At 46.4% G+C, this 22,938-nt stretch overlaps 1 protein-coding gene across 2 annotated transcripts in view; it reads left to right on the top strand.

Moving 5' to 3' along the window:
- Positions 1 to 2,555: 2,555 nt before the first annotated feature.
- The window catches only part of LOC136427113 (uncharacterized), a 36,223-nt gene continuing 15,840 nt past the window's right edge, over positions 2,556 to 22,938 (top strand). For both annotated transcript variants that reach the window (XM_066415832.1, XM_066415831.1), the window contains exons 1-14: positions 2,556 to 2,741; positions 8,767 to 8,850; positions 11,462 to 11,568; positions 11,735 to 11,911; positions 12,568 to 12,662; positions 13,052 to 13,202; positions 14,095 to 14,207; positions 15,667 to 16,014; positions 16,133 to 16,245; positions 17,818 to 18,109; positions 20,208 to 20,447; positions 20,650 to 20,833; positions 21,387 to 21,686; positions 22,671 to 22,849. In XM_066415832.1, coding sequence (XP_066271929.1) covers positions 8,787 to 8,850; positions 11,462 to 11,568; positions 11,735 to 11,911; positions 12,568 to 12,662; positions 13,052 to 13,202; positions 14,095 to 14,207; positions 15,667 to 16,014; positions 16,133 to 16,245; positions 17,818 to 18,109; positions 20,208 to 20,447; positions 20,650 to 20,833; positions 21,387 to 21,686; positions 22,671 to 22,849 — 2,363 coding nt within the window. In that variant the 5' untranslated portion in view covers positions 2,556 to 2,741; positions 8,767 to 8,786. The remainder of the gene's footprint in view (positions 2,742 to 8,766; positions 8,851 to 11,461; positions 11,569 to 11,734; positions 11,912 to 12,567; positions 12,663 to 13,051; positions 13,203 to 14,094; positions 14,208 to 15,666; positions 16,015 to 16,132; positions 16,246 to 17,817; positions 18,110 to 20,207; positions 20,448 to 20,649; positions 20,834 to 21,386; positions 21,687 to 22,670; positions 22,850 to 22,938) is intronic.

Raw genomic sequence — 22,938 nt, 5'->3', positions numbered from 1 at the left:
AATGTACGGAGGAGGATATGACGACACGTAGCCTCGCCGGTAAGTTGCGGAAACAGGTTTACTATAAACTTTGCAACAAAACAAGAGGAGGTCCTCGGCCTCTCGGCTGTCAGGGACGTCATACAAACGTGAAAATTCATAGAAGCTTAAGGGCTTCATCCTGACATCCAGCTTGAGTACTGCGGCTTGATTTGGTTCAAAGTTCCTTTACTATTAGTTCTCTCGTCTCCGTTGCAGGCGTTGTTAGTTGTACTCTACTACAATTGTTTTACAATAAAGTCTGCTCGTTCCATCGATGTATTGCCACTATCTGGCATGTTGGCGACGATTTGAGTAGAGATCATTGATTGGGAGGCTCATCAATACTGAGGGAATGTACGGGGGAGGATATGACGACACCCGGCCTCGCCGGTAAGTTGTGGAAACAGGTTTACTATAAACTTTGCAGCACAAACAACAGGAGGTCTTCGTCTTCTGGGCTGTCAGGGACGTCAAACAAACGTGAAAATTCATAGAAGCTTAAGGGCTTTATCCAGACATCCAGTTTAAGGACTGTGGGTTGATTTGGTTCAAAGTTCCTTGACTATTAGTTCTCTCGTCTCCGTTGCAGGCGTAGTTAGTTCTACTCTACTACAATTGCTTTACAATAACGTCAGCTCGTTTCCATCGATGTATTGACGAGAGGCTACTCTCTGACATGTTGGCTACGATTTGAGTTGAGATCATCGATCGGGAGGTTTAGCAATAAAAATCAGTTGCAGTCGTAGTTATTTGTACTCTACTACAATTGCTTTACAATGATATATGGTTGTTTTCATCTACGCATTGGCGATAGGCCACTATCTGGCAGTTTGGCTACGATTTGAGTTGAGATCATCGATCGGGAGGCTAATCAAAACTGAGGGAATGTACGGAGGAGGATATGACGACACGTAGCCTCGCCGGTAAGTTGTGGAAACAGGTTTACTATAAACTTTGCAACACAAACAAGAGGAGGTCTTCGTTCTCTCGGCTGTCAGTGAAAATTCATAGAAGCTTAAAGGCTTCATCCTGACATCCAGCTTAAGTACAGCGGCTTGATTTGGTTTGAACTTCCTTGACTATTAGTTCTCTCGTCTCCGTTGCAGGCGTAGTTAGTTGTACTCTACTACAATTGCTTTACAATAAAGCCTGCTCGTTCCCATCGATGTATTGCTACTATCTGGCATGTTGGCTACGATTTGAGTTGAGATCATTGATCGGCAGATTTATCAATACTGAGGGAATGTACGGAGGAGGATATGGCGGCACGTAGCCTTGCCGGTAAGTTGTGGAAACAGGTTTACTATAAATTTTGCAACACAAACAAGAGGAGGTCCTCGTCCTCTGGGCTGGCAAACAAGGACAAGCAGATGTGCAAAACTTACAGTACAGACTGCGGCTGCCTTTTTGAGAGACACGTCACTCACCCATATGCCGGTGCAGATAAGCAGATCATTGTCTATCAGTTTATCATTATAGAATGGGATAACGCAGTTTAGATTATCGGATTATCCCGTATGTAACATTTTACCCTGTAAAATACGGAATAGCTCGCATCATGTGACGATGGTTTGCGACTTCCCCGTACAATTCGTTTGATTGTCTTGTCTGTGTGTGTGTGTGTGTCGACTAGAGATTTCATTTTGAAACTTGTCGAGAAGAGAGGCGTTGATTTTGACAAACAAACAATAACACATGGACCATATCAACACCGGGTAGCGTATTACATGAAAATCCAGTTTCTCAACAAAATTGAGAGATGCATTCTTTTATTGTACTGTCAAATATGAATACAAATTGAGCCAGACCGTCTAATTGTAACAGTCCACTTTAAACAGTGAGGATGGTTCAACTTCAATACTCCTGGCATTATCAAATAAAACCACTACCAGCTACCAGTTTACACATGGGTCTGCTTCCTACACACGCATTACCATAATCAATTTGTTTGTGTGGCAGGTATGTTGAGAAGTTCCTTTACTGCTACGTGTGTATATCTACACTTTCAAAGAACCACACTGGTTATTCGAAGTAATAATGGAAACTTTGATGACCGTCCACGGACCCCCAGTCTTTGACAATTCAGCTTTTCTAGAAAAATCTTGCTAAAAAATATAAATACGAACTATGTATTGCTACCTGTACATCGTATCCGCCACGTACACAGCTTAACGCTAGCTATACTGTAAATGTAGAAATGTTCGCGGTGGTTTTATGTTCGCGGTTTTTGCGGTGAACTCTTCAGCGCAAACTTAGAACCACCGCAAAATTTTTTGCCCTCATATGATTGTAGCGCTACTTATGTTTCAAACGCAAAATTAAAACCACCGCGAACACTCCATTTTCTCCCTACCGCGAAATAAAAACCACGCGAACTTAGATGCATTTACAGTATCTCGTGACCAACGACGTCATCTTTGTTATGGATCATATTCAGCCAATCACCGGTCAAAGATGTTCCACGTTGGCACCTGCTAGCTTCTGCTTAAAAGACAGAGCCCAGACTAACTTCGTCAGACTTTCACTTCTCGGACTTCTTCTCCTCGGCACCCGCCGAACACCTTCTGAGACCCCAGGACGACCGTCCCGTCATCCGGAACTCCCAGACGATTCGTCCACCCCGTATCGCCGGCTGAACAGGAGTTCACAGCCGGCAAACTTCGAAGCAGACCCGGAATCATTCACTTCACTAACGGACTCCGAGAACCCCAAGTGCAGTGGTGAGTCCTATCATTTCTACTATTCTAGCCTAAATCTGATTGTTACATTGATTCAAATATGTCTTGCGTTATGCGGATTATCTGTTTAACAGAAGAATATGTACAGTCAAACTAGCATGCAATGTTAAAGACTCAGTTCGGTCCCTTTTCCACCAGGGGCTAATCCGGCGTTGCAACCGCGGAGCGATCAAAGATCGCACAGATCTCTCAATGAATTTCAACGAGTTTTGGGCCCGCAGTTTTAGGCCCGGAGTTTTAGGGCCGCAATTTTCAGGCCCACAGTTTTCAGGCCCGGGTTTTAATCCCCGCAGTTTTAGGCCTGTTGTTTGAGTCCCGCAGTTTTAGGCCCACAGTTTTCAGGCCCACAGTTTTTAGGCCCGCAGTTTTAGGCCCGCTGTTTGAGGCCCGGGGTTTTAGACCCGGGGTTTTAGGCACGATGTTTTGGACCGGCGTTTTAGGCCTGCTGTTTGAGGCCCGCAGTTTTAGACCCAGGGTTTTAGGCCTGCTTTTTGAGGCCCGTAGTTTTAGACCCAGGGTTCTAGGCCCGCAGTTTTAGGTCCGCAGTTTTGAGGGCCGCTGTTTTAGATTCGAGGTTTCAGGCCAGATGTTTTGGACCGGGGTTTTAGGCCCGCAGTTTCAGGCCCGCAGTTTTTGGCCCGCTGGTTTAGGCCTGCTGTTCCAGGCCCGCAGTTTCAGGCCCGCAGTTTTTGGCCCGCTGATTTAGGCCTGCTGTTCCAGGCCCGCTGTTTTAGGCCCGAAGATTTGGGCCCGCTGATTTAGGCCTGCAGTTTTAGGCCCGGGGTTTGAGACCCGGTGTTTGAAGCCCGCTTTTATGGTACGGGGTTTAAGGCCCGGGGTTTTAGGCCCGCAGTTTTAGGCCCGGGGTTTTAGGCCCGCAGTTTTAGGCCCGCAGTTTTAGGCCCGCAGTTTCAAGCCCGCTGTTTCAAGCCCGCTGTTTCAGGCCCGCAGTTTTTGGCCCGCTGATTTAGGCCTGCTGTTCCAGGCCGGCTGATTTTGGCATGCAGTTTTCGGCCCGGGGTTTGAGACCCTGTGTTTGAAGCCCGCTTTTATGGTCCGGGGTTTGAAGCCTGCTGTTTTAGACCCGCAGGTTTAGACCCAGGGTTTGAGGCCCCATGTTTTGAACCTGGGTTTTAGGCCCGCAGTTTTAGGCCCGCTGATTTAGGCCTGCAGTTTTCGGCCCGGGGTTTGAGACCCTGTGTTTGAAGCTCGCTTTTATGGTCCGGGGTTTGAAGCCTGCTGTTTTAGACCCGCAGGTTTAGACCCAGGGTTTGAGGCCCCATGTTTTGAACCTGGGTTTTAGGCCCGCAGTTTTAGGCCCGCTGATTTAGGCCTGCAGTTTTCGGCCCGGGGTTTGAGACCCTGTGTTTGAAGCTCGCTTTTATGGTCCGGGGTTTGAAGCCTGCTGTTTTAGACCCGCAGGTTTAGACCCAGGGTTTGAGGCCCCATGTTTTGAACCTGGGTTTTAGGCCCGCAGTTTTAGGCCCGCTGATTTAGGCCTGCAGTTTTCGGCCCGGGGTTTGAGACCCTGTGTTTGAAGCTCGCTTTTATGGTCCGGGGTTTGAAGCCTGCTGTTTTAGACCCGCAGGTTTAGACCCAGGGTTTGAGGCCCCATGTTTTGAACCGGGGTTTTAGGCCCGCAGTTTTAGGCCCGCTGATTTAGGCCTGCAGTTTTCGGCCCGGGGTTTGAGACCCTGTGTTTGAAGCTCGCTTTTATGGTCCGGGGTTTGAAGCCTGCTGTTTTAGACCCGCAGGTTTAGACCCAGGGTTTGAGGCCCCATGTTTTGAACCGGGGTTTTAGGCCCGCAGTTTTAGGCCCGCAGTGTTAGACCCGCAGTGTCAGACCCGAGGTTTTGGGCTCGAGGTTTTAGGCCCGATGTTTTGGCCCGGGGTTTAAAGCCCGTTGTTTTAGGCCCGATATTCTAGGTCTGCAGTTTTAGGCCCGCAGTTTTAAGCCCGATATGTTAGGCCCGCAGTTTTAGGTCCACGGTTTTAGGCCCGCAGTTTCAGGCCTGCAGTTTCGAGCCTGTAGTTTTACGCCCGAGGTAGCCCATTAAGTAATCCCGATCCAAACATAACTAGTCTCACAATTCTATCACGCATCCTGTAAACAATCTAGATCATTGAAAGTATGCGTCATTTTCTCACATGTAATAACATTTGCTTCCAACCCTTTTCCCGTGTCTGTTTTGCGTTGATGCGTTTTTTCAACCGCAAAAGTTTGTAGCTGTTTCCTCGTTTGTTTGCATGGTTATTTGAAATCAACAGTCAAGTCAAACAAGATATAACTTTATTTGCACCCGCACGAGCTACTAATTGCAGTAAATCTGGAGTCAAGCTCAAGTGTTTCTAGATTTTACAAAATAGCGTCATACTGCAAAATTTTGGATGCGCTTTCCTCCTTCAATTTAACCCTGATCAAACTAGCCAAGAAATATCTGTATAAAACGCACAATGTATGGGTGAATTTGAATCATTTATATACAATACTTTTTATGTACATGTACTTACACTGATATAGTTCCTTTTGCTGTCCATGTCAAAATTCCATTGTGATGTGTTGTCTTTGTCAGCGACAGGCTAGTTAGACAGCCCTGGCTGTGTGTGCTGAACAGCCGAACAACGAATGAAATAGACAGATAAATGTATGGGTGAATGAAATGTCTCTCAAAAAGACAGACGCATTTCTTTAGCTGGATGAAACTGCCATAATTCTGTAAAATATATCATATTGTCCGTTAGTGTTGCAGTGCTTATTGTAAACATGTTTTCATAACTTACCGACAAGGATGTATGCCGTCATATCCTGCTCGTCAGGGCTTCAGAATCAATAAGACGTGCCCTGCAGTGTTCTCTGACGCACTCCGACACCTCACAGGGGTTTAGATCCGCCTATGCACAGAGAGAACACCACCCTGTCGGGCTCGAGTGTTTCTAGTCTAAACATTTGCTAGTTGAAACATTGATCCATTACACTATTCTTATAATTACACTATTACGCTATTCTTATAATTCTATTCAGTCATATATTGTACTTTTACAACATCAGTTCAGCCCTCGTGCAGCGACTGTAGTGACATGTGGTTGTATTCATTATAAATCATTGATACGAACCATTCTTTGACTTTCCCTCCCCTAATCCTGATCCACCATTACAGCAGACAGTGACATGTGGAGGCTTCAGTTTTAGAAGTTTAGTGGTTGTGTTATACTGTGTTTGTTATGCTGTGTTGTGTTTGTTATGTTGTGTTGTGTTGTACTGTGTTGTGTTGTGCTGTGATGTGTTGTACTTTCAGTGCCCAGGTGGTCCACGGCACAGGAACATTTGGAGGATTAAGGATTGGTGGTTATAGTGTGTTGTATTATGTTGTATTTTGTTATGTTATGTTATGTTATGTTATCTTATGTTATGTTACGTTATGTCATGTTGTGTTACGTTTTTTATGTTGGACTTTTAGCTGGTCCACGGAACAGGAACATGTGGAGGGGTTAATGACTGAAGTTTGGTGGTTATGATGTGTTGTATTTTGTTATGTCATGTTGGAGGGTTAATGACTGAATAAAACAGGACCCCTCCCCCCAATCCGGGGAAAATAACCAGAGGAAAGAAAAAAGGTTAGATAGTTTGGTCAGGGGTTTTATAAGAGTGTGTGGGGAGCACTTTAACATTTCATTGAGGATTAGATCATTACCTGAGGTCTTTCCATTTTTAAGGTCTGAAATTGCTTTAATGATCTCGTTGTTCAGAATCGGGCTGTCTAGGGGGTTCTCTTTTGGTTCACTCTCTAAATTTGCTAATTTGTTTTTCATTTGAATTTCAAAACTGTCGGGCGATATTGGAACGTTGGAGGTGGATTTTTTGCCATAAAGGTTTTTAAAGTGTGAATGGAGTTTTTCTTCGGAAATTACATCTTGAGTATCTGTCTTACTATTGCTATTGGACTTGTAGTCTTTAAAGAGTGACCAAAATGCCGAAGGGTTGTTATCAGAGTAAGAGTTAAGTTGATTTAGGATATTATTTTTGAAATCTTTTTTGGTTTTGCGTATGAGTCTTGTGTACTGCTTTTTCTTTTTGAAATAGGACCCTCTGAGAAATGCCAATGGGTTACGTGGGTCTTCGGAGATAATGTGCTGCGTTGTATTTTGTTATGTTGGAGGGTAAATGACTGAAGTTTGGTGGTTATGATGTGTTGTGCTGTATTTTGTTATGTTATGTTGGAGGGTTAATGACTGAAGTTTGGTGGTTATGGTGTGCTGCGTTGTATTTTGTTATGTTGGAGGGTAAATGACTGAAGTTTGGTGGTTATGATGTGTTGTGCTGTATTTTGTTATGTTATGTTGGAGGGTTAATGACTGAAGTTTGGTGGTTATGGTGTGTTGTGCTGTATTTTGTTATGTTATGTTGGAGGGTTAATGACTGAAGTTTGGTGGTTATGGTGTGCTGCGTTGTATTTTGTTATGTTGGAGGGTAAATGACTGAAGTTTGGTGGTTATGATGTGTTGTGCTGTATTTTGTTATGTTATGTTGGAGGGTTAATGACTGAAGTTTGGTGGTTATGGTGTGTTGTGCTGTATTTTGTTATGTTATGTTGGAGGGTTAATGACTGAAGTTTGGTGGTTATGGTGTGTTGTGCTGTATTTTGTTATGTTATGTTGGAGGGTTAATGACTGAAGTTTGGTGGTTATGATGTGTTGTGCTGTATTTTGTTATGTTATGTTGGAGGGTTAATGTCTAAAGTTTGGTGGTTATGGTGTGTTGTGTTGTACTTTGTTATGTTATGTTGGAGGGTTAATGACTGAAGTTTGGTGGTTATGGTGTGTTGTGCTGTATTTTGTTATGTTATGTTGGAGGGTTAATGACTGAAGTTTGGTGGTTATGATGTGTTGTGCTGTATTTTGTTATGTTATGTTGGAGGGTTAATGTCTAAAGTTTGGTGGTTATGGTGTGTTGTGTTGTACTTTGTTATGTTATGTTGGAGGGTTAATGACTGAAGTTTGGTGGTTATGGTGTGTTGTGCTGTATTTTGTTATGTTATGTTGGAGGGTTAATGACTGAAGTTTGGTGGTTATGGTGTGTTGTGTTGTATTATGTTATGTTATGTTGGAGGGTTAATGACTGAAGTTTGGTGGTTATGGTGTGTTGTGTTGTATTTTGTTATGTTATGTTGGAGGGTTAATGACTGAAGTTTGGTCCGTTATGGTGTGTTGTGTTGTATTTTGTTATGTTATGTTGGAGGGTTAATGACAAGTTTGGTGGTTATGGTGTGTTGTGTTGTATTTTGTTATGTTATGTTGGAGGGTTAATGACTGAAGTTTGGTGGTTATGATGTGTTGTGATGTATTTTGTTATGTTATGTTGGAGGGTTAATGACTGAAGTTTGGTGGTTATGGTGTGTTGTGTTGTATTTTGTTATGTTATGTTGGAGGGTTAATGACAAGTTTGGTGGTTATGGTGTGGTGTGCTGTATTTTGTTATGTTATGTTGGAGGGTTAATGACTGAAGTTTGGTGGTTATGGTGTGTTGTGTTGTATTTTGTTATGTTATGTTGGAGGGTTAATGACAAGTTTGGTGGTTATGGTGTGGTGTGCTGTATTTTGTTATGTTATGTTGGAGGGTTAATGACTGAAGTTTGGTGGTTATGGTGTGGTGTGCTGTATTTTGTTATGTTATGTTGGAGGGTTAATGACTGAAGTTTTGTGGTTATGATGTGTTGTGTTGTACTTTGTTATGTTATGTTGGAGGGTTAATGACTGAAGTTTGGTGGTTATGGTGTGTTGTGCTGTATTTTGTTATGTTACGTTGGAGGGTTAATGACTGAAGTTTGGTGGTTATTGTGTGTTGTGTTGTATTTTGTTATGTTATGTTGGAGGGTTAATGACTGAAGTTTGGTGGTTATGATGTGTTATGCTGTATTTTGTTATGTTATGTTGGAGGGTTAATGACTGAAGTTTGGTGGTTATGGTGTGTTGTGTTGTATTTATGTCATGTTTTGTGTTGTATTTTCAGCTGGTCCACAGAACAGGAACATGTGGAGGCAGCTTCTCTTGATCGCGTGTGGCGTCACTGCCCACGTCATCGCTGCCCCGGCAGGTACGTTAGTAAGCTTAGGTGCTTTTATGTTCATTTGTGAATTTGGACATCATATATATACATGACGGAAAGGGGCAGCAAAGCAGGTGTGAAACATCTCTAGCAAAATAGGTATAAAACACCTTTCCTACTATCTTTCCCAGCCAACAACATCGATAAACAACGACGTATTTACGAAGGAGAAGATTATAAAGTAACTACGACAGTTCTAATTGTTAAACCTAACATTAGGAAACACACACGGCACATTCATCTTAAATTTGATGGTGTAAACGATGTATTTACGAAGGAGAAGATTATAAAGTAACCACGACAGTTGCAATTGTTACAATATGTAGTTAAACTGCACCTAACATTAGGAAACACATACGACACATTCATCAAGTCTTGTCTCTCTTACGTTTGATGGTGTAAAGCTCATGCCTGCTTCTATATTCAGATTTTCCATTTCCACATAATGGGAATATATGTACTATTGTGTACATATCTGAAACACTCGATCATAACTGTTACGCTATATAAAAATGTATGCTAGCCCTAATTGTATTGTATTAGTAATTAGGATGCTATATCAAAATATGTACTAGCCCTTATTGTATTGTATTAGTTATTAGGATGTTAAGTTTTATTCTATACTTCTACTTTGTATTATGTTTACGAATTCTTGCCATACTTTGTACCATGTACAATAGACCCCTTTCCAAATACCGCGGCCATTTTGAATCTAGCGCGAGCGCGCATAATTCGAGCGCGGGAAAAGTAAACAAACGGTAAGCGGTAAGGCGTCCCCAATAGAAACCAGCGTTGGGTCATCTTCTGCGGCGAGATGTTCTCCTCCTCGGTGAAATCTATCGATATATTTGCATTTCACAAGTAGATAATATTGTTGTGGACACTTGGACTCGATATCGGCTAGTAAAATTGTGAATTTCGGCTACTTTTCCACAGTTCCTGCCGGGCTGTTGAGCGCGCGCTACAGTGAAAAAACTCTAATATGTTTACACCGCGTGCTTGTGGTTTCCCTGATAATGTTAGCTAAAGTCGAGAAAAAATCCCACAACACACACACTTTTCGGACTGGGATCCTTGTAGCTACGTAGATAGAAATATACAGAATTTTACCAGTTGTGACCGTAATTTAGACGATGACAACTTTGCCTGGGAAAACTACGCGCGTTGGACGCTCGAGAAGGTCGTGTGTTCTGTCAAGCCTTTCTTAACATAGCTTCGTCTGCAGATATTTTATACTTCCACTGGATAAAATCCCACAAAAACGTGAAAATGTAGGCTTGAGCTCAAGGTCCTTTTGGTTAGGAATTTAGCAGAGTTTTGGCGGCTTCTTTTGACGCGTTTTCTGAAATATCAAAACCTAAAGTACGTGAGTAAAGATGGAGTGTTTTCACTATGCGCCGTAATATCTTAAAATTTCCGTCGGATGACATTTCAGAAACGTGAAGATATAGGCTTGAGGGCTCTGCGAGTAGAAATTTGACGGAACTTCGGTGGCTCCTTTGACTTTGACCAAGGAGGTTTTGCTTTGACGATATTTTAGTGCCAAGATTAGCGTGAGGAAGTTCGTTAGTGAAGCAGGGGGCGTGTTTTCTTTGTAGCGTTTCATTACATCACTTTTCGCGGAAATATTTTAGACCTCCGCAGGATGAAACCCCACAAAAAAGGAAAATATCGGCCTGAGGTCCTTCAGTCTTCAAGCCAATATTATCTAACTTATTTTTCGGTTCCATCCGGCCAACAGATATCTTGAATATTGCCGCGCAAAATGATTTAAAGAAACGCCACATACAGTGGAAAACACACCTTCACTCAAATACTTAGAGTCCTCAAGACTAAATTCTTGGCATCCGAAAAGATCGTCAAAAAAGCCGCCGGAATTCTGCCAAATTTGAGGACATTGAGCTCAAGCCTATATTTTCACGTTTTTGTAGGATTTCATTTGGCGGAAATATAGAATATTGCTGAGCGAAGTCGATGTAGCGCTGCACAGAAAACACGACCCTCCCCCAAACTCACTTAATTTCAAGATGATGTTGTCATTGTCACGACAGCCAGGCTCAACAGTTATATATATACCTCAACGTAGCTACAAGGGTCACAGCCCGAAGAGTATATGTTTTGTGGGATTTTTTCTCGACTCTAGCTAGCATTATTAGGGAAACTACAAGCACGCGGTGTAGACATATTAGCATTCTATCACTGTAGCGCGCGCTCAACAGCCCGGCAGGAACTGTGGAAAAGTAGCCGAAATTCACAATTTTACTAGCCGATATCGAGTCCAAGTGTCCACAACAATATTATCTACTTGTGCCATGCAAATATATCGATGGATTTCACCGAAGAGGAGAACATCTCGCCACAGAAGATGACTCAACACTGCTTTCTATTGGGGACGCCATTGCAAAGCTTTACCGCTTACCGTTTGTTTACTTTTCCCGCGCTCGAATTATGCGCGCTCGCGCTAGATTCAAAATGGCCGCGGTATTTGGAAAGGGGTCTATTGTCGTGCAATAAAGTTCTTCTATCTGAAACATGAAAACGTACCAGTATTTTATAACAGTTTTCATCCGTTTACAAATAAATTTCTTCCGCGTTCTAGCTCCCAATAACATCAACGGACGGCCCCACCCAGGTGCCCACCGTGTCCGTGCAAAGAGAGCGGTCCCCGCCTTTGTAGCTTCAGCTGCCAAAGATGTCGGCGAGAAGGTCCGTTTGGTTATTTTTGTTTTTGCTAAGAATATCCATTAGTAACATACGTAGTTACGTACTAAAGTCCTATAATATACAGCCATAAATACATTTATGATTACAGAATTACAAATAGATCTACCTTAATCAACTCAATCATAAGTTGTTGCATGTTTTGTGGCAGGTTGTGTCGGCTCTCGGGGACAGGATCGCGGAGGGAGTGGTGGAGAACCACCAGGAGAAGGTGGTCGGTGCCCTGGAGGACTACTTCTCCGGGCAGTTCGACAAGGCAGATGATGAGTTCGACGCGGTTCTTGGGCGGAGTGGGCAACTCCTGGCAGGTGTGCAAGACGTCGAACAGGTGAGTACATCGTCAACGCCGCATGTCAGTGTAAAACACCGAGGCGCGCCGTTGCCATCCACAGTCGTGAGATGCCACAGTCTCTTATCTGTTGCTGTCCGTTGCGCCCCCTCCCGTCCACAATCATGTCTGCAAGCTCCCGCTCACTTGTCCTTCTCCCCAAGTCATTGTTGCCCCCCCCTCCTCCTCCTTCCCGTTGGGCACCAGTTTGGTAGCACCCTGCAAAGCCTTCGCCTCGGCGTTCCCACGACGTGTCCCAGCCGACGCAGTCTTGCGCTTTGCACGAGCGTAGAAACGATGGGTTGACGTACAGGTGATTATACGTCACGGTTTTGAAACTGCTTCTCAGTGCTGGTAAAAGGGTAAGGTTGTTTGGCCAGAACCCAGAGGTCCTGCGTTCATATCCTGTGCCATGCCACCGATGTTGTGCCCTTGGGAGAGGCCCTTAACACGACTTTCGTCACTCCAACCAGGTGTAGAGATGTGTACCTGACTTTGGTTGGGGAGCTAGACACAGTGGATAACAACCGACTACCCCTACGGCCTCAAAAAGGCTGTGGGACTACCTTGACGGTTTTTTTTTTTACATTAACCTCAATGCTGATCTTCAGACCGGCCCAGATACATGTGGCTAATCCTGTTTTGGTTCACTCCAGGCCCGAGTCCAGGTGCTCCACGGGAGAGGTATGAACACGGGGGACAGCTTCTCGCCAGCTAGTCAGGAGGTTCGGATGACGTTTGACCACAGGGAGTAAGTATGATGTACATTCCTTTTCGTCCAGCACTTCTGTGGTACATTTTGTACTTTTTAGGAAACCAGACCATCTACTCAATACATCAGTGGGAAGTTACCTCCTGGTTTCTTTCTCTCTCTCCAAAACGCGTCTCACGGGGGGGGGGGGGGGTCGGTAAATAATCCAAACGCCGAAAGTGTTAGAACACTAATCTCCAAGCAGATCTATCGATGACAAAGATAGTAAAAGGAGTATTATTGGCTATGAAAACTCATTTTGCCAGTTGGATACGGTCTTTGCCACCGTTAGATCTCCTTGGAGATTATCAGAACACGTCACAGCAACAAACTGCCTAAAAACTTTTCGGTTGGAAGAAGGATGATATGATCACCTCTCCATTTCTTAGGGAAAATGCAGAACAGGACAGCTCACAGGTAGGCGGGGGCCAAGCCTACCCTTTCGGGATGGGACCGATCATGATGAACGGCTGCTTCGGGACCAACTATCAGGAGGGAGACCCGTGCTTCGAGGCCTTCACACCGATAGAGGCCTGCGCTGTAAGTGGCTATAGCCCTTAGGAGGCATCGTTTTAAAATGTGAATGTCAAAATGTAGAAAAAAATACATTTGTGATCACGTCGCTGAAGGATGACGCTCAGGCATCTAGGTAATAAGATACGCAAGAAAAAGGCTGCTCAAGCAACTGGATAGATTTTGGAAATGGTCAGGCGTTTCAGGTAGCATCCAATACCTTCCGTCAGTGGTTTATTATTTAACATACGGAAAAAACATCGACAACACGGTGGCGGTGAAGACAAAGTCAGGGTGTCACGAAGACCGTCACAGTAGAAAAGCGTTTTCAAACGTGAGACCCGAGAACATGGTGCAAAATAGACACCGCTCAAAACACTTTTTCTGTGATCATTTGAAAAGCTAGTTATGGGATATTAGTCTCCAATCAGAAATAGATTGACGGCAGTATTTAGTCTCTATACGCTAATCATTTCTTCAATCTTTTTATCATACTGTAAGGCCATGTGGCTTCAATCATATGGGTGACATCCGCGCGCGCATCAATTTTCGTCCGTTTCCAAGAAACAAAGTTTTCAACCATACTGTATATTGTAAAAACTGCCCCAAAATGAGAAAATTCAAACTGTAAATTGCAAATAAAATATTTCGGAAAATGTATACTAAGAAAGTCAACCACAAGTTTTGAAAGAACAAAAATGAATACTATATTTCGATACTATATTCAGGGTGTTTAGTTTTGTTCATCATTCCTGACCACATAGATTTCATAATGAAGGCAAACCACGGGCTGAAGGGTTTTTTTTTTGCAAACGCTCGCATTAGTTTTGTGATCCCCAGAGGATGTCATCCATATAATCAAATCAACATGGCCTATCAAGGTACAATAGACTTGTCTAAAGCTTTAGTTTGTCAACAGAACATCATCGAAGGAGCTACTTTCATGGGGGTCGGGTTTGACGGGCGAGGCGAATACTCCAGCGACTCCAGGAAGAAGGGCCTCATCAATCGACACTGCGAAGCCTTACAGGGGTGAGTTTTCCTCGCGTTGTCTCTCGGTTCTCCCGTCGTTTTACGACAGATGAGGGTCCCTTCCATCACGCCCCCTTGCGCCTGCATGCAGTCCTGCATACATCCTGCTCAGTTGGCCTTTCTAGTTGCTCTCTTATCTTTCGCGCGGGCAACACGCCTCGCTTCGAAAGTCCTGACCGCCGTGTAGCATTGTTGCCTCCAAGACATTCTACATTCTGTTGTATGAATCTGTTTCCAACCTGGTCAGTTAATACGTGATAGAGGAATAAAAACTTCGACAGTTTAACATCCAGCTGGTATATGGCTTTGAACGCTGGACAGATTCCCCGAATTTGTCTTTCTTGCAGAGGCCAGTCTTTGAGAATTGGCTGTTATTGCTGTTCTGTATTTATGCACTGTGACAGAATCATCTAAAACAGCTTCGGCAATATCTTGCAATCTTGGGACGAACAATTTTCTGAATTATTGAAATCCATGGGTGGAAAAGGACATCTGGCGGACAGTGGAAACCAGACTCTGTCTCGACGGCCTCATTTCGTACTTAATTGTTCGTACTAACATTTCTCTGAATTCATTGATGAAGGTTAGGCATCCAAGTAATAAGATACGCCAAAAATAGTTACTCAAGCAACTGGATAAAATTTCGAAACAGTCGCTATTTTGAAGTTCTCTGAATAATTGAAACCCATCAGTCAGGAGATACCGGACGCTGTCTCGACGGCATCATGTCGTCCTCGCTTTAAACTAACATGATAAGTGACTTGGAAAGTTGCACAAGAGCATCAAAAGCCACTGATTCTTGTGGGTAAATTTCGACCCTTTGTCGCGGTGGTTGTCTAGGGTCTGTTGCTAGCAGCGTTGCCAATTAAGCACAGGATTTTTTTCGTACTTGTTTATCAAATCTCCCAGAATGTTGCTCTGGGTCAGAGCAATAACGAAGTGCTTCCTGTGACCTTTCCTGCTGTTTGTGAGTTGAAATAACCCCTATAACCACACAAAAACTTCTAGAATGTCTACCAGTGAAAACAACGGCAGGAACGGATTACCATAATAGTGATCAATCCTAGTAAAAAAATCAAATCTTTCATTCCACTGGTTTCCAAAATAAGGTTTTTTAGAACACGTGACATTGTTGTTACGCTGAATCAATGCGAACGTTGCCCATTGAGTTCTGAGTTGATGCTACTAAGTAAGGCACTCTTCCACTATGTTAAACCTTCCTGACGCAGTATGCTATCATCAGCATAAATGTTCTAGAGTGCATGCATAGTTAGATTGTAATTATTGTTATTCATAAAATAGATTGAGTTTCTTTAAATTTGTCACATAATAGCAATGGTTCAACTGCCATGTCTGTGATGATGATGATGTTCGTCCAAGTTGTCATACATTGTACCTGTTACAATTGTTGCTCAATAACGTTCTTCTTCCCGTTATATCAACAACTGTTCATCTACAGATACAAGGAGTGGCACGTGCCTGACCAGATCACCGTGCAGGGGATCTATGACACCGACGTGGAGTCCTACACCTTCAGCGATGTGGAGGAATACCGATTCTACCTGGAGGACAAGTCAGCCGTGACGCAAGCTAAGGGCATGTTCCAGCAGGAGATGAACAAGGCGTCAGGCCACGGGGGTGGCGGGGGCGCCTTCGGGCTGGTCTGGTCAGCAGGCGGCGGAAGATCATCGCAGAGAGGCTCGGATAGCCAGTCGTCCAACTCCCAATCCAACTCAAACGCGGCCGCTCAGCTCAGCGAAACCTCCACCCAGACCTTCATGGCCTTGCTAGAGCTCAACGTCTTCAGGTCTGTGACAATACTTTGTGTTTCCTTGAATTTGACAGTAGAACTCTAATAATTATGAGCTACTAACAATTGCACTTGAGATTCAAAATTGTCAACGTGGACTCTGTTCCTACATCAGGTATGAGCTGTTCCTGGACTTCGTCAAGCCTGAGGATCTGGAGTTGGGATTCATGCGCGACTTCCTGGCTCTCCCCACGTCCTACTTCGACTCTGGAGCAGACAAGGTGTTCCGTAAGTTATCTGCCTTGTCGTGTTAACATGAAAGTGCTTAAAAATTGCAATTTCTAGAACCATCTTAGAGTGGGATTCTTCATCACCAAGTACAGTAGGGACATGTATAGCTTCAAAGAACACTTCAAGCTAAATGTGCAAAGGTTGCTAGTTGTGCGAAGCTGGTCTGCTACGTCGAAGTGTGGTTATACCAACTAGATACATCCATGTTATCTGTGTTGTTTAATAATTGAAATAGAAAAGAGCTAAAACTGCGTTCCAATTTTCGACAGTACTCCTAGCTTTATCTGTATCTGTATCTATATAGCCGGTATAACCGCCATTAGGCGTAACACACCAGCTTCGCAGGCACGCGGCGCGGCAGCAGCTGGTCATATTACACCGAACGGTCTGTTACACCTAGTCTTTGCATATCTGACTGCAACCGTTCTTTAAAGCTACTTAGTGAGGAAGCTCCCACATTCTACTATGGTTCTCGGGAAATACGAATTTTTGAACACATCAATCCTTGGCTGATAACTCTGGTACTTAAAAGCATGACTATTTCTGGTCCTCTTCTGAGCTGGCATTAGATACTTATCAGTCGGTACGTCCACAAGTTTATTAGTCATCTTGTACATCATGCAAAGTCTGGACATTGTTCTCCTGTCCTCAAGTGACATCCATTGCAGGTCTGCTTTCATTTTTGTTACACTAGCGCCCCTTTCATAGTTGTTCGTGCAGAATCTGGCAGCTTGGTTCTGCACCCTCTCCAGTTTATCTATATCCTTCTTTGTGTATGGATCCCAAACCGTTGCAGCATATTCAAGGTTTGGTCTTACTAGAGACGTGTATGCAAGTGATTTTACCTTTGCTGGGCATGCCCACAAATTACGTTTGATCACTCCCAATGTCTGTTTAGCCTTAGTTGTTACTTTTTTGTTGATATGGGTGTTCCACTTTAGCCCCGTTGTTAATGTAACGCCTAGGTACGGGTGGCTCTTTGCTGTTGCTAGAGCCTTTCCACAGAACTGGTAGGTGGTTACAATTGGGTTTCGTTTGTTTGTTATATGAATGATGTAACATTTTTCCGGATTAAACTGCATTAGCCATCTGCTTTGCCATTCTTCGAGTGTGTTCAAATCTTCTTGCAAAAGCTGTGAATCACTCTGTGTGGACAACTCTATATATAACAAGCAGTCATCGGCAAATAACCTAACATTTGAATCAAGCTGGTCTGGTAAGTCATTTATGTACAGGAGGAAGAGTAACGGTCCCAGAACGGTTCCCTGTGGTACGCCTGACGCAACTCTAACTGGAGCTGAGGCCTTGCCTTCTACCACTACCGTCTGTTCCCTATTGGTCAAGAAAGCCTTCAACCAATTTAGTGTGGTGCCTTGAATTCCGTAGTGCTCTAGTTTTGTGATGAGTCTGCTATGTGGGACTTTATCGAAAGCTTTAGTAAAATCAAGAATTGCTAGATCTACCTGTTTTTTACTGTTCAGCCTTATCACGCTGATCACGTGATTTTATGACCGTCAGCAATTAATAAAACTTCCTTGCACTTCTGACAGTTCTTCTATTTCTGGACAGAAAACTTTATTCTCCGCTACGGAACGCACTACATCACCGCTGCCAAATTTGGCGGACAACTGAAGATCATCAAGACCAAGGAGGTCACCACAGACATCTCCAAGGAGAGTTTCGCTCTGGCGTTCCAGTCTGACACGAAGAAGGTGTTCAGCACGTTTTCAGCGCAGCAGACCATGATCAAGAGCAGCAGCTGGTTTCACGATCAGGAAAACAAAAATGAGGACCAGACTTCGTCAGGACAATCCAGCCAGGATACATCATCTCAGTCGGCAAATCAAAACCTGGAAACTACGTGAGTTCTCTCTCATGTTTTCTCACCTTTAGTTTCTAATCATCCTCCCTTTGGCAAGCGGTTTCAGCAGTCTTCACAGAGCTGCTATTTGCTTGCAGCAGATGTTCCATTTAAGACATCACAAACTCACCGGTAAGCGCAGACAGGCGCGAGGGGCCGTGTCGGGCATTTCACCGAGGCCGTCTCGGGAATTTCACCGAGGCCGTGTCGGGCAGCAAGAAGCGCGGGGCCGTGTCGGGCTCCTTACCGAGGCCGTGTCGGGCTCCTCACCGGGGCCGTGTCAGGCTCCTCACCGAGGCCGTGTCGGGCCGTTCACCGGGGCCGTGTCGGGCTCCTTACCGAGGCCGTGTCGGGCTCCTTACCGGGGCCGTGTCGGGCTCCTCACCGGGGCCGTGTCAGGCTCCTCACCGAGGCCGTGTCGGGCCGTTCACTGGGGCCGTGTCGGGCTCCTTACCGAGGCCGTGTCGGGCTCCTTACCGAGGCCGTGTCGGGCTCCTTACCGAGGCCGTGTCGGGCTCCTTACCGGGGCCGTGTCGGGCCGTTCACCGGGGCCGTGTCGGGCTCCTTACCGCGGCCGTGTCGGGCTCCTCACCGGGGCCGTGTCGGGCCGTTTGCCGAGGCCGCGTCGGGCCCCTCATCGAGGCCGTGTCGGGCCGTTTACCGAGGCCGTGTCGGGCTCCTTACCGAGGCCGTGTCGGGCTCCTTACCGGGGCCGTGTCGGGCCGTTCATCGGGGCCGTGTCGGGCTCCTTACCGGGGCCGAGTCGGGCTCCTTACCGGGGCCGTGTCGGGCTCCTTACCGAGGCCGTGTCGGGCTCCTTACCGGGGCCGTGTCGGGCCGTTCATCGGGGCCGTGTCGGGCTCCTTACCGGGGCCGAGTCGGGCTCCTTACCGAGGCCGTGTCGGGCTCCTCACCGAGGCCGTGTCGGGCCGTTTACCGAGGCCGTGTCGGGCTCCTTACCGAGGCCGTGTCGGGCTCCTTACCGAGGCCGTGTCGGGCTCCTTACCGAGGCTGTGTCGGGCACCTTACCGGGGCCGTGTCGGGCCGTTCACCGGGGCCGTGTCGGGCTCCTTACTGGGGCCGAGTCGGGCTCCTTACCGAGGCCGTGTCGGGCTCCTTACCGCGGCCGTGTCAGGCTCCTCACCGAGGCCGTGTCGGGCCGTTTACCGAGGCCGCGTCGGGCCCCTCATCGAGGCCGTGTCGGGCCGTTTACCGAGGCCGTGTCGGGATCCTTACCGAGGCCGTCTCGGGCTCCTTACCGGGGCCGTGTCGGGCCGTTCATCGGGGCCGTGTCGGGCTCCTTACCGAGGGCGTGTCGGGCTCCTTACCGAGGCCGTGTCGGGCTCCTTACCGAGGCCGTGTCGGGCTCCTTACCGGGGCCGTGTCGGGCCGTTCATCGGGGCCGTGTCGGGCTCCTTACCGGGGCCGTGTCGGGCTCCTTACCGAGGCCGTGTCGGGCTCCTTACCGAGGCCGTGTCGGGCTCCTTACCGAGGCCGTGTCGGGCCGTTCACCGGGGCCGTGTCGGGCCGTTTACCGAGGCCGTGTCGGGCTCCTTACCGAGGCCGTGTCGGGCTCCTTACCGCGGCCGTGTCGGGATCCTCACCGAGGCCGTGTCGGGCCGTTTACCGAGGCCGCGTCGGGCCGTTTACCGAGGCCGTGTGGGGCCCCTTACTGAGGCCGTGTCGGGCCGTTTACCGAGGCCGCGTCGGGCCCCTCATCGAGGCCGTGTCGGGCCGTTTACCGAGGCCGTGTGGGGCCCCTTACCGAGGCCGTGTCGGGCCGTTTACCGAGGCCGTGTCGGGCCGTTTACCGAGGCCGTGTCGGGCCGTTTACCGAGGCCGTGTCGGCCCGTTTACCGAGGCCGTGTCGGGCCGTTTACCGAGGCCGTGTCCGGCCGTTTACCGAGGCCGTGTCGGGCCGTTTACCGAGGTCGTGTCGGGCCCCTTAGCGAGACCGTGTCGGGCTTCTCATCGAGGCCGTGTCGGGCCGTTCACCGAAGCCGTGTCGGAAATGTATGAAAATACAGTTATATGTAATGGCAAAACGATCAAAAAGTCCCCCCCCACACACATATTTTGCTGTTTTCTTTACTCGCAGCAACCAGATGGAGTTCAGCAACGAGATAATGATGGTTCAGGGCGGCAGCCAGATGATCGCCGCCTCCATCACCGAACAGTACACGCCGTCGTTCGGCAACTCGCTCAGGGACTGGCTGGAGTCCATCAACGAGTTCCCCAAAGCTTTCGAGTTCACCATGGGGATGGTCTCCGACCTGTTCGACATGAATCTGGACCTGCTCTTCCCCAGCGGTATCAGGGACTACGGCTGCTTCGGAGGGTATGTGTGTGTATGTGTGAGTGTGTGTGTGTATGTGTGTGTCTGTGTGTGTATGTGTGTGTCTGTGTGTGTGTGTGTGTGTTTGAGTCCCCCACAAAAAGAAATTCTATTCTGTGTTTTTGCCATTCTACAGTCACAAAACATATCGAATATTTGGGTAAATGTCTGTCTTTCTAACCCGTGATAAATTTGTTATCTACAGTATGCTGCTGAGTGTAGACGCCCATGGTAAGCAGTTCTACACCCAGCAGGTGCCTCGCTCCAACGGAACGGGCTTCACCACAGAAGTCCGCTACTGTGACTTCGACTCGCAAGACCAGCTCAGGGAAGGGTTAACCAATCGGAGGCTGGCTCTCAAGCGCGCCATCGCTGTTTATTTAGAAGAGGCATGTTTCAATTTGACAACATATTTTGTAATGTCTGTGACAGTCCGTCCTTTCTGTAGGCTGTTGCATATGTTCGGTTTTATTCAGAGCAAAGGAAGCTCTTCGACTTGGCTTAATCTGTGTTGCCAGGACAACACATATCGCCAGTCGGTGATGTCTGGGGCTGGAGTTAAAACTCTCCTCTAACGGTCCTTTGACAGACCGCCAGCCATGTTTGTTGATTGGCATTATTTGTCTAATACACGCGTGACAAATTTCTTTACAGTTCTCTTTACAGAAGGTTTTTACCTCCATGACAAAAAAGGAGGTATAGTTTTACTCAGTGTGCGTGCGCGTCTAGCGGAATATCGTAACAACCTCTAGATGGATTGCGATGATATTTGGTATTGTGTTGTAAACCCGGTGGCCAATGTCTATTTTGGGCCTCCTGGTGGCCGACATTGGCACTGCAGCAGGACTTCCGGTTTTAGTATCTTTGGTCCTGGATATGCTGTGGTCTTGTTTCTATGTGAACTTGATTATGATGACTTTTTTTTCACTTTTTCGTCGGAAGGGTCCTTTTCTCAGCTCGGAATTCTCCATTCCGGGGGGAGAGCCCGGATGTGAGACGGCGGAGATGATTCTACAGGACGGGACGAACAGAGCCGCGCCCGGCTGGGACCACATGATCAGCGGGCATGAGTTCAAGGTCATCTTCGACATGCCGAGCAACATCCCCGGTTTCCTCGCGGCCCAGGCCTCCCTCAACGTCAAGTTCGTGTTCAACAAGTGGCTGACGGTCAGGGAGGGCTTCACTCCGCACCTGTACGATGGACACGACAACGGCAACAGTGGAGACCTCAGCGTGAACAAGGTTCGGTACCTCATAGTGGTGACGTCAGTATGCACAAGGTTCGGTAGCTCATAGTCCCGGTATCAGAACTTAGATCCTCCCGCAACTATAAGTCGACTTTGCTCGAACTTTCTCTCTCCAAGGGTTGCGGTTCTATGCCACTACTGTCATTTCCTCCTCTGAATTCAATCCAAGTTTCTTGGCATCATTTTGTATCGATTCTTGTTTCCTAGTCAAGGCAGTTTTTGTTGTCCTGTGATTGCCCAGCAAGTTTAGTATCCTGTTCATTATAGTTACACGGAGAGATGGGACTTTTGCTCTTTGCATTATGTTTTCATTATTTCATTAGTTACGTGGCCACGTCAGGAGATGCCGAAGACATTTGTGCGGAAACGTGTCACTAACTTGTGCTGTCCCTGTAGTGCTTTTCACTGAAAAAGCACTCAAACTGTTCCTAATACATATGGATTCTGCCATTGTCTATCATTGTTACATTTACACATTTTTCTAACAATCTATCCGTTTCATGAAAAACGAACTGTTTGTGTTTATGATCACCTTTAGTAATACATTTGTAATCCCAAACTTCCTAGAGTCCTTATACAAAAGTACAAAGATGGAAGTGTGCCGTTTCGAACCGGACCCAACACACTCAACGATATGAGTAGGGTGGCCAAATTTGTTGGGGGCATCGCACGTTTAGGCCTTTTATGTGTAACCCGTTGGAAGATTACCAATGAGCGAACGAAGGGAGGCAGTAGCACACGCTAATCAGTACTTAATTGCACACTCTTCTTATTGACTACTGCTGTTCACTTTTTAACACTTGTAAATATTCTGGAAATGTATCATATTTGTTATTTTCCTTTGTTTTATGTAGGTCTTTGCGCTATGTGTTAGTTAACACAGAGAGAATAGTTGCAATGGACATTGTAAAGCTAATTCTGGATCCAAATAAACTCGAACTTAAACTACTTTGGCACTTCCATTTTCGGCCATCCCCAGATCAGTGTGGGAGGGCTCGTGATGACGTATGACGTCACTACAGGCCTGCTGAGCGTGGCGCAGGACGACTTTGACGCGTCATCAGCGGTTATCCCCGACCTGCCCGACTGGCTCAACGGCATGACCATCGCCAGGGCGGAGTACAAGTCACTTATGGAGGAACTCAGCAACCAGCCAACGTAGGTAGACACTGTGACGGGTTTACGGAAAAGGCTGTGCCCCATAGATATGCATGGAGGTAAAAAAAAAACCGCCCCTGGGGGGGGGG

Source organism: Branchiostoma lanceolatum, chromosome 2 (assembly GCF_035083965.1).
Source record: "Branchiostoma lanceolatum isolate klBraLanc5 chromosome 2, klBraLanc5.hap2, whole genome shotgun sequence".
In the NCBI taxonomy this organism is placed as follows: Eukaryota; Metazoa; Chordata; class Leptocardii; order Amphioxiformes; family Branchiostomatidae; genus Branchiostoma; species Branchiostoma lanceolatum.
This window is presented reverse-complemented; position numbering and strand designations above follow the sequence as displayed.